Here is an 11,324-nt window from a genome sequence, read left to right as displayed (position 1 = left end):
ATCTAAACAGTCCTATAAGTGTATTTCTTTATCCCTCATCAAGGGAACTTTTCTTTGCGAAAGACAGGGACTGCTACAGGAAACTGCAATCAATGTGCAGAGTTTCAAATCCCAGTCCCAGCTGTTACAACTACAAAACAACACCTGCTCTTAAGGATCAGAGATAATTGCAGAACAGGGGTTTGTAAGAAGGTAAGAAGCAGAGGAACAGGGAGTTTTCCATGAGACCCTGTCTTCTAGAAGCCAATACAGAGGTCAATGCTAGCAGCAAACCACCGAACTGAGAACAGGACCCCCTTGGGGCGGGGAGTTAAAGGAAGTATTGAAAGAATTGAAGGAGCTTTCAACCCCATAAAAACAACAATGCCAACCAACCAGAGCTTCCAGGGACTAAACCACTACCAAAAGAATATACATGGACTGACCCAGGGCTCCAACTGCATGTGGGGGCACCAGTGGAAGGGGAAGCCCTTGGTCCTGCCAAGGTTGAACCCCTAGTGCAGGGGAATATGGGGTGGCAGTAAAGGGGATGTATAGGGGAATACCTGTATGGGGAGGGGGAGGATTGGGGCTTATGGACAGGAAACCGGAAAGGGGAATAATATTAGAAATGTAAGTAAAGAAATATATCTAATAAAAAATTAAAAAAAGTCAAATGTTATATTCATGAAGTCTCACCAACATGGCTACCAAAACATGAGCTGAATAGGCATGACACTAGTAGACATGCCAAAGTAAACACAGAAAAGACAGTGAAGATTCAACCCCTCACGAAGTATTACAGCTATAATAAATGCTGAGAGCAGAAAAAATAAGTCTTTCCCAAGGAAAAGCACACCAACTGCTAATTTAATTAGAAATGGTGAGCCTTGAAAACAAACATATAAGTAACACTATACAGACTGAGCAAGTTGTACATATGTGTTTATAAATACACATAAGTTGTTGCATATGACAGCAATAATGAACATTATGATAAGTTGTAAAGAGCCGGGGAGTATATGGGAAAATTTGGAGAAAGGAAAGGGCAGAGAGAAATGGTATAATTACATTATACCATATATCTTTAAAAATAGCCAATGAACTAATGAGTTTGTGTTTACTGCTACACTGTTCACAACAGCTAAGACATGGAGCAGTCTAGACCCTCACTGGATGGTGAATGAATAAAGAAAATGCAATACATTTACTCAATAGATTTTTGTTCAGACTTAAAAAAGGACATCATGACAGTTTTAGGAAACTCATAGAGGATTGTGCTCAGAAAATAAAACCAGAGTATGTTATGTTGGACTTGGATTTAAGTGTGTGTGTGTGTGTGTGTGTGTGTGTGTGTGTGTGTGTGTGTGTGTGTGTGTGTGTGTGTGTGTGTGTGTGTGTGTCAGGGTGGCATAGGTAAGTCATTGAATGAGAAGGGGGACACTGATATAGAAGAGGGGTGCCATTAGTTTAGGAGACCAAGAAAAGGATTTATGGATGGTAGATACACTTACCCTTTAGTAAGAATAGTTTATCAAAACCCCATGATAGGACAGAGGGCTGCATAGTAGCTATAGTCCAGCCTAAAGTACAAGGTATTATGCCAAGATTGAGAGAATGATTTCCATTTTTGGAGATGTATTGTTTCATGTAATTTTGGCATGCAACTGGCGCCACGAGGAAAGAAAAGTCGACTGACCTGTATGCACCTTTGGGAAGTTAGCAAGAACAGTTGTGCTTATAATTCAACTATGTATTCTTTGCCAGGAATGTGTATTCCGTATAAAGGAGAGAAATCCTTGATAACATTCCATTACAGAGAGGAACTATAAGAAAGTACAGGTGCTACTCACTGTTGTGCTTTGAATGTGAAACACATCCCACAGACTCACTTGTCCTTAGAAGTGATGAGGCAGGAGAGCATGGAAGAGTAAGATTCCAGAGATTAATCTAGGAAAGGTAGCAGGAGAGGGATGACTGGAATACTTCTAGTCTACCTTCTAATGCACCTACAAGAACTTGGCTATTTCTCTTTCAATAAATATTCTGTTTTCTTGTAACTATCCATGTGTCTTTGTAAGGGTCACTGTTGAGACTTAAGATTCTGGAAACTAGAGTGACTGCCACTTAGAATCCAATATTTGCCTCTAACAGTGAGAGAATTGGGTTGGATTGGTTGTGACATCTTTAGGGTGTTCTGGAAAACTACACCTGAGGGAAAAGAATTCCTAGTATCAGCACATAGAAGGTGATGAATTTAAGTCCAAAAGTGCTAAGTTTTACCCTAAAGTTTCTGAAAATCAGGCAGTGTGTTTGTGAAGAACTGGTTCTACAGGTATGAAAAATCCAAATTTGCTAAGTCATGGATTCAGAGAGACACTGAGGTTGGGCACTCATTCTCAGGTCAGAGCACCTGCAAGCCAACTCTGACAGGCCTCTCATTGAACTGATCAGGTGATCTCTAACTTGCAATGGAGTTCACAGGAGGTAGTGAGGCCTCAACTGTGGATATCCACCAAAGAAAGCTAAACATATGTAAAGAGTTAGCCTAAGAGAGAGTCTATATGGTCTACATGGATCATAGCTTAGACACTCAGCTGTCTGAATCAGCCATGGTATTTAGTATATAGTCATTTTCCTTATGAGTTATTGTCTTGTCTTGGACTTGCAATTCCTTGCTATGTACCCATAGTTCCATTTAGAAATGGAAATTCATACTCCATGCATTTGTCTGTTGGAAGTCTATAACGTGGTATTGTTTAATTTTGCAGGTAGTCACAGTTAATGGTCTAAGAAAAAGATCGAGCTTAGAAGGTTTGAACACTTCTGGGAATATGATGACTTTTGAGGTTTGTACGAAACAATTTGCAGCAAGAGACATCCATGCACTGTTTTGCGTGACTGGGCTCTGTTGGGTTGTGAAAGGGTCACTTAAGCATAGACTACACTCTGGTGATCACAGACCTCATCCTGTAGAAGGCTCTTGTGTGGTCACAGTACCTAGTACAGGGCACTGATGTGTCCATATAAAATGAGATTCATGGCTGAGGAACAGGGCAGTGAGGCAGTAGGTGACGTCTCTGCACTGAGTTCCTTTCCCGTTCCCATTTATACTTTGTGAATTCATGGGAATTAACAATTGGGAATCCCTGAAAATTAAGTATAGACTTTCAAATCATTGTCAAAAGTAGGCTCTCAAACCCTGGAAACAAGCTCTACCAAAGATGGAAACCTGACTCCCTAATGAGAACCATGCACTCTTTCTCTTAGAACACCATGCAGCAGACAGTTACACCTTCAAGCAGAACTATGTGTTTAAACACATAAAAACTTACTGAAACAAGACCAGAGAGAAACAGAACATTAATTTAAAATTTAGCTTTAATATTAAGACCCCATGCTATATATTCATTTCATTAAAGTAAAAATTAAAGATCCTCGTGAGAATCACTTTAAGAACTTCAGGGCGTGAACTGAAAAAATATTGGCAATGTTTTATTAGTATGAGTGTGCCTAGGAGTTCACACCACAGTGTTGATCCTACATGAATTCAATGTTGCCCTATACACAACCAATGCTGGACAACTGTGATGGGCTACCTCCTGCTGTTGAACCTCTCCAACATCATCCTCTCACATCGGGAGGCAGAAGATTCCCAAGGTAATGGCAGAGTGCTTGCTTCACTCTTAGGCTATTCTGATGCTACAATCAAGCCACGACTCTTACTCTGGCTGGGATAAAAGCACACATCGCATTAATTAGAACGGCTGCAGTACAGTGGCTTTGTCACACAACACCCACCCTGGAACATTTTGCCTTCATGTTCACCATATTTAATGCCAAACTACAGTACATCAATCAGGGAGAAAAGGTTGTCAGCCGTAATATAATAAAAACTCTGCCCACATTTCAAAGAGCTGAACACTTAGTCAAACAGTGAACTGCATATTGTTTCGCAGCTAATGCAAGTGAGAACTTCAGTTCCTTCTTGACTTCCTGTGAGCAGTTGAGGTTGGGGATGTTACTCTGTCATACCTGATCCCTCCCAGGTGTCAGAGAGCTGTTCTTTCCCAAATCCTCAGGTATGGGCAAATCATGAGTTGTTTTTCCTCTACACATTAAGCTTCCACAGCAATTTCTCCTGAATTCTTCCGTAGTCTTCATTAAAAAAAAAAAAAAGTGAATAATACATTGAAAACGAAGAGACTAACTGCAAGGAAACAACGTGAAGAAACAGAATTAACAATCAATATCTCACTCACCAAGTCGCTAAATTGATTTAGGCCCATGGAGAAGCTGGTCTTGCCCTGCTTATAGTCTGCATTGTGCGCCTCAATTGTCTTCTTACTGTCCTCCCACACTGCTCTTCTGTGTCGTTCTTCATCCTGGAAATGAGTACAATAAATAACATTTCTTATCTTAACAGCCATACTCAAGCCCAGGAAATGGTGTGTAGTGACAGAGGAGCCATGGAATGTTATCTCATGACATTGCCACCAGCCATTCTCCCCACCCAGGGGTCATCAAAGCTCCCCACTTTGAGTTCATAATGTGCGTCTTTAGGCAAGTCCTTAGTGATGGCTTGCCTTTATGGCCACATTTATGCCCACAGACTCCCAACAGTACCAGCCCTTCTTTCTGAGACCCCTCTGGACTGTGCCCATGTTACTAACCGGGCTGTAGGTTTTTCCAAATTTCTTCTTCCATTCCTCCCACTCGGCATCCAAACTTGGATCAGGAGATGGAGCAGCTGAGGCCATTCCCAAGCAGAGGACGGGCAGGGAGTCAGCACTAATTGGGAACTCAAAACCTAGAGAACGAGTAGTTGTCCAATACTATGGTCATCCCCAAAAGATATACACAAGTAATGTTATACACACTGACTAGGCTCTATTTAGCAATATATATGTACGTGAGAACAATAATGAAAAAAGAGGACAGAACCTAAAACGTGTGAAGAAGGGTATTTCTGAGGATGTGAGGGAGAAAAGGGAAGAGAGAGAAGATGTATTACTATTATCATAAAAACGAGACAGACGTGCAAGAAAACAAAGCAAAAACAAAACAAAAAATAGAACCTAAGAAACAGGAGAAGTCTCAGGTAACCACAGCAGAGCTATGAGGAAGTTTGTGGAGAATCAGTTAGCAGGGTGGAGGGCCTGTGTACCTTGCTTGTCTCTGCTCCCACTTGAAGTGCTGCAGCTTCTGTTCACAGATGGAAACCAGAACTGCGCGTTGTCCAGGGCCTCCTAAAAGCAACTGACAAAGGAGGCTGGTGGTGCGGTGCGTAAGCAGAGTAGCCCGTGGCTCCACCCTTTCCTGTTTGGAGCACTGGCTAGTTCTTTCCTGAAACCTCAGCCCAGCCCACAGAGCAGAGGTCACAAAACCAGTTTTACTAGTGAATTAAGTAGGGGTTGGGGATTTAGCTCAGTGGTAGAGCGCTTGCCTAGGAAGCGCAAGGCCCTGGGTTCGATCCCCAGCTCCGGAAAAAAAAAAAAGAACTAGTGAGTTAAATATTACAGACAGGAAAACATCTGGGGACTAAGGCAGACCCCAGGCACAAGCTGAACTACACAGGATGTGGCTTTTCTGAGAACCCCAAAACTGATGGGATGTTTTGTTTTCTGTAGCTAACAATTGTTAGAGAACAAAATTATGGCAGGATGAAGTCACACAGCTAGTGCGTCTCACAGTCGTACCTCAGATTCTGCGTCTGTAGGGAGAGCATCCAGCAGTGTGTACCTGTTTTTGTCTGTCTGGCTTGAAACACAGCCTGCGACAGACAGAAGCATCTTCAGAGAGGATGAAATAACCACTCATAAACAGAGTAGTCTGAAACACTTATCACTCCACCTGGACATCAGTGTCTCAGCTCAGGACTTCACAGTGTTTAGGGGAAGTACTAGAGTTGCCCAAACCAAACACCACGTGCCTGATGCATGCAAAACTATGTGGCCTGCAGGGCTTGATGGGACAGTTACAGGGTTTGACTGTACATGAGGAAATTGCTGTGTAGACTTCTCTATTACTCTGACAAGCACAGATGCGTGTATGATGACAAAGCAGATTTAACAAAAGCCAGAGAAGACTACAGTTGCTTTGGCTGAGAAGATACAGAGGATATAAGTTTCTATATGTGGTCAGAAGAGTGTTTCGATTTTGATCTATCACATGAAAGGGTAAATTGGTAGATGCATGGGCATTTTCCTGGGATGTTCTCCAGAGTTTTCACAGAATTCTTGTCTGTTTGATAATTGAGATTTGAACTTCTCTAGAGATTTGTTACAGATGGAATTGGATGGATAGATGAATACTTTCCTAAAAAAAAATGCACATGCTCCCCCAAGTCAAAGTGGATAAAAATTTAAGCAGAGAATTGATACACACAGTGGCAGCACAGTTTAATTCTACATTACAATTAAAACGAAAGAAATCCCTTCATGTACGTGGTCAAGGTATAGTCGTCATTGGAAAAAACTTTCTGCTACATTCTTTAATCCACGTTCTCCGAACTGACCATGGACTTGGACACAAAGCAATTCTCAACAGATGTATAAAAGAAGGCGGAGGGGAGATGGGATAGGGGTTTATAGACAGGGAAACCCGGAAAGGGGATAACATTTGAAATGTAAATAAAAAAATATCCAATTAAAAAACAGAAAAAAGAATTCTGCTACGTTTCATAAATATTTGATAATTAATTATAAATACAATTCATTATTCTCGCATTAATGATTGTGTATTTATTAGAATACATCATAAAGTGCTGGCAACTCAGAAATGCTGTGAGAAAAATGTTTTTTCCCCAGGGAAGAACTCAACGATTAGTTATTTGATAACAAAAGTCAGATCTGGAAACATATATACAATTACCACTACACAGACCATAGCACGTTGCTTTTATGTACTTTGGAATACATGAAACAACAATTAATTTAAAAAAGAGGCAGTGAATTGGGAGGAAGGAGAGGTGTATAGGAGGGGTTGTGGAGAGGAAAGGAAATAGGCAAATGACGTAATTAGAATCTCATAAAATGAAGTAGAAAGAGGTTCACTGCATAGGCGCAGTGAAGTCTGTTGTTGTAAAATATAAAATCAAAAAAGGTAAGGTTGTCTTTTACCCCACTAGGTCCAGCACCTCAGTGCCCCAAGATATCTTGGCTAGATATCTTGGCGGAAACACGTCCCAGCCGCACACTTTCCTACACTCAAACCCTCACATAAAAGAACACACAACACAATAACCTTTGACCCAAATGGTAACAGAATAAGGAGCCATCACTTTGCACTGAATGCAAACACTTTTTACTTATGTGAATTAAAATCACTGAATTCCAGTAACTTTCAAATAGACTTTCAGACCATTGCCAAGGGAGTATTCCTAAAACCCTGGAAACAAAAATATAATCAAGAATGGAATACTTATTCTATATTGAAAAATTACCACTCGCCCTTCTCCAGACACCACCACACAATAAATTATGGCTTCACACAGAACTATGTGTTAATCACCTAAAAATTTACCTCCACAAAACCAGAAAGAAACCAGAACACTGCCTTTTAAATAAAGATTTATTTTAAAGACATAGACTTGTATGTTATTTTTCAAAGTTAAATTTAAAATTTATTCTAACAGTCATTAATGTAAATGAGTTGAGAGCATGGGTTAAGGTATCAGTAAGGTTTTATTAGTGTGAACATGCTTTGGAGTTCATATCATAGTATGGATCTTAAGGGACTTGAGTATAGGATCATGTCAGGGACTGGCTACTGAGTTGGGGAGGCCCCTGCTGTTTTTACTTCCCCTTCCCCAGTTCAGATCTTCTTTTTCACCATCAGGCAGTTCACATGTTGGGGCCGACCTTAGACAATGGCACAGTGGCTGTTTTACTCCTTTCCTAATTTTATTCTGCTGTTCATGTTACTCTAACTGGAAGGAAAGTACATGTTGCATTAATTAGAAAAAAAAATGTATCACAGTGGCTTTATCAGAGTAGCTCCCCTGGAATGTCTGCCCTTCAAGGGCACAATTCATGTTTAAAACTCAGCAAGCAGTACACGTACCATTGAACAAGAAGGAAAGGTAGTCACCTACAACCACATACCAACCCCAGCCACAGTTCACAGAGCGGAACACTCTGTGACTGCATGTTGTCCCTCAGCTGACATAAATTAGGACTTCAAGTCCTTCTTGGCTTCCCTGTGAGTAACTGAGGGTGACAATGGGACACTGTCATACCTGTTCCTGTATAGGAATCTCATCTCCGCTCTCCACCAAATCCTCAAATTCGGGGACATCGCCAAGTGACTGTGCTTGGTTTTCATCCTCTCCAAACATTGAGTGTGAAATGCTAGTCATTATTGTCATGAAATCTTCATCAGTCTTCATGGGAAAAGCAAATGAGATGTTGAAAAACAACAGACTAACTGTGAAGATCTGAGGTGAAGAAATGAGAGTTAAGCTGCCCAAGTCACACTTACCAGCTCACTGAGGGCACTCATTTCTATGTCGAGCTCCTCCTCCTCCTGGTCATTTTTGCTATTGTACAGTTTGACAGTCTTCATAAACTCATCCCACACTGCTTTTCTGAATCCTTCTTTACCCTAGAAGTGAACATAAGTGGCAGTATTTCCTTCAGATTACACTCAAGCTGACCTAGTATATTTGCATGGGGAGGGACTATCAGCACACAATAGCTAGCTATTCTCTGCACTCTGCATTTTAGAAATATCAGCCACCTTGTGTTCATAGTACACAACTTTAAGAAACTCCTTGGTTGACCCCTAAGACCTCTTTTATGCCTATATACTCCTAAGAGCAAGCACTATTCTCTTTTGAGATCCCTTTGGACAGTTCCCATGTGAGCAACCAGCCTGTCAACTTCCTCAGAGTTTACCTTCTGCTCTTGCAATTCAGCATACAAAGTGGTATCAGGGAGTATGGCAGCTGAGGCCACTCCCAGGCACAGGATGGCTAGAAAGACTGTAGGAGTCATATCTTCAAGTACCTAGAGGAAAAAGGGAGAAATCTCTGTCTAAATATTTCAAAGCTACTATTTTTTTTTAACTGCAAAATTAAGGTATCCAATGGTGGATCAAGACTGTTTGAACTAGTCCAAGTGTTTATCTAAACAATGTGGAACATGATAAGGATATGGTTTACTTGAAGAAAATATATTGAGGGATTTGTCAGTAGCTGCTCATGGCTCTAGGGATGGAAATAGTTAAGTAGTGTGGGCTTCTGTTTTCAGATGTTCATATACTTCATGATTCTAAAAGCTGATGCTGTAACTGAGGATTTAAGGCAGAGCTGGCCTAGGCTTGTATGGACTAATGAAACTTCAAGATCTGAAGGACATTGAACAGCCTCTTCCTGCCAATTACACAGCAGAAACTACCCTATGTCTTGGACCCTCCCCTTTTGAGTGGTAACAGTCTAGTCTGCCCTTCTTGGAGAACCTAGGAATGACAGCATCTGCTGATCCCTCTGACCCACCACTGTCACTGTGATTCTTGAGTTTCCACTCACTGTCACAGAGAGCAAGGGGTTCACAAGGTCATGTAGTCAGGTAACAAGGAGACCACTCCCAGGATTCTTAGCTCAAGACTTTCTGGGTCTTCTGTTTCTCTCCTCCAAAAGACGCCAAGTCGGGAGCATGCTGCCTGATATTCCTTCTGCACAGAGGATTTAAATTGTGTTGATATGGAAAAAGTGATTCTAACTGGGAAGTACTGGGTGTGGCTGCCATTGTTCAGGGGACCAACTGGCACTCCCTGTGACAAGGCTTAGACTTGCACTCACAGGGATCTAGTTGCATGCCTGAGTGGCCTGATTGGCTCTGGATCTTCCATTCATTCTTCTGTGCTTCTCTACACCAAGGATCCTGATGGTGAGAATTTTCTCATTCTGCCTTATTCTCCAGGGAGTTTCTCCAGGGCACTCCTCTGGTTTCCAATCTGCTTTGGTGGAGCCAGGGCCTTACCTGAGATGTTTAATGTTGTGTTGTGCACTCCAGTGATTCAGCTCTTCAGAGGTCTCTGGAGATCCAGAATCTAGCTGAGCTGCACACCATTCAGTCTTTAAATCCCTAATTTCTGGCTACTAAGCACCACCCATAAGTCCTAATGTCTTTATGATTGGTTGTGTTGATGACACCGTTGGGCCCCAGGCTCTAGGATTCCAGGCATTTATGAAATCGAAGGGTGACATGTGAGTTGTTGCAGTGAACTATGAGGTTGATTTGCAAGAGTCCATTTTAGAGAAAGGTTGGAAATGAACTTTGAGGTCCTTGCTTTATACAGTACCCTGATGCTTGCTTTGTGGGCTGTTTAAGAAAAAGTGGTTCCAGGTAATTTTGGGTGGTTTTTCATTCCAACTATGGTTTTGACTTGGAATAAGAAACACCCTGTAGCAGTATGAGTTGGCATCTTCAAGTCTAATGTCTCTTGGTGGAAATACAGACCCTAGGATACTTCCCCAGTATTTGGGTTGGACACATATACAGCAGAGGACTGCCTGGTCTGGCCTCAGCAGGAGAGGATGTACCAACCCTGGAGAGACTTGAGGCCCCAGAGGGAGGTCTGGTGAGGCAGTGGTAGAGTAGTGGGGACATCCTCTTGGAAACTGGTGGTTGGGAGGAATGGGATGGGAAATGGTCAGGGGCAGACCAGGTAGGGGATGAAGACTGGAAAGGAATAAAGAATAATCATAGTAATAAATAAGGAGAATAATTAGGGTAATTCTGTCTTGAAACAAAGAATAGATAGTCAAGGGCAAATCCTTGCAGACGACAGGAAATGAAAGGGCTTGATGAAGGACTCCTAAGACACTTCCACTGCTGATTCTTCCTCCTATTGTCCTGGTTCAGAGATAGTTTATCTTCTTAAGCCTTTAGTGATTGATTTGTAATATATGAATCATTTACTAAAAGGCTTTGCTGATAAGTAGATAAGGGAAAATGAGAAAAATGGAAATTTCTTCAGTTGCTATTTCTGGGTTTTGCCTTATGGAAATTCCATGTTCATCTTGAGGTTTAAGTTCGGACACTTCTTAACCATCAATGTTAAAATGTAAAACAAGGAGACTGTAAGAGTGTTCCAGATAGAAGAAAACACAGGTATGCAACCATCACCACTAACTACTACAATCCAAGATTTGCAAACAGGAGAACATGACCCATCAAATCAACTAAGTAGGGCTCTCAGATACTGAAGCAGCAACCAGAGCTTGGGGCCTTCTGTGTATAAGTTATGGCTGTTAGCTCGGCGTTAAAAACTGTGAAGAGTGGGAGCAAGTGTATCTCTGACTCATTTGACTGCTTTGGGGACATTTTTCCTCCTATTGG

The 11,324-nt window shown here is 41.6% G+C and overlaps 2 protein-coding genes across 3 annotated transcripts; both read right to left on the bottom strand.

Moving 5' to 3' along the window:
- Positions 1-3,342: 3,342 nt before the first annotated feature.
- On the bottom strand, positions 3,343-5,255 carry LOC116883738 (protein CTLA-2-beta-like). 2 transcript variants are annotated; one of them, XR_004385780.1, is made up of 4 exons: positions 5,147-5,255; positions 4,653-4,789; positions 4,015-4,364; positions 3,343-3,710 (listed from the first exon to the last, which is right to left on the bottom strand). XR_004385780.1 is itself a non-coding variant. In XM_032884969.1 (4 exons), the coding sequence occupies exons 2-4, from the start codon at positions 4,737-4,739 to the stop codon at positions 4,009-4,011; spliced, it is 339 nt and encodes a 112-aa protein (XP_032740860.1). In that variant the 5' UTR covers positions 4,740-4,789; positions 5,147-5,255; the 3' UTR covers positions 3,343-4,008. The 2 variants fall into 2 exon arrangements, 1 of the variants encoding a protein (XP_032740860.1); XM_032884969.1 differs by having other exon boundaries at positions 3,343-4,137; positions 4,242-4,364.
- Positions 5,256-7,647: 2,392 nt separating this feature from the next.
- Positions 7,648-10,025, bottom strand: LOC116883737 (trophoblast-specific protein alpha-like). The gene is made up of 5 exons (XM_032884968.1): positions 9,963-10,025; positions 8,877-8,987; positions 8,461-8,583; positions 8,219-8,362; positions 7,648-7,909 (listed from the first exon to the last, which is right to left on the bottom strand). The coding sequence occupies exons 2-5, from the start codon at positions 8,973-8,975 to the stop codon at positions 7,901-7,903; spliced, it is 375 nt and encodes a 124-aa protein (XP_032740859.1). The 5' UTR covers positions 8,976-8,987; positions 9,963-10,025; the 3' UTR covers positions 7,648-7,900.
- Positions 10,026-11,324: the final 1,299 nt, after the last annotated feature.

The sequence above is a fragment of the Rattus rattus genome, chromosome 14 (genome assembly GCF_011064425.1).
Source record: "Rattus rattus isolate New Zealand chromosome 14, Rrattus_CSIRO_v1, whole genome shotgun sequence".
In the NCBI taxonomy this organism is placed as follows: Eukaryota; Metazoa; Chordata; class Mammalia; order Rodentia; family Muridae; genus Rattus; species Rattus rattus.
Note: the sequence above shows the minus strand (reverse complement) of the source record. Positions and strands in the feature narration are given on the sequence as shown.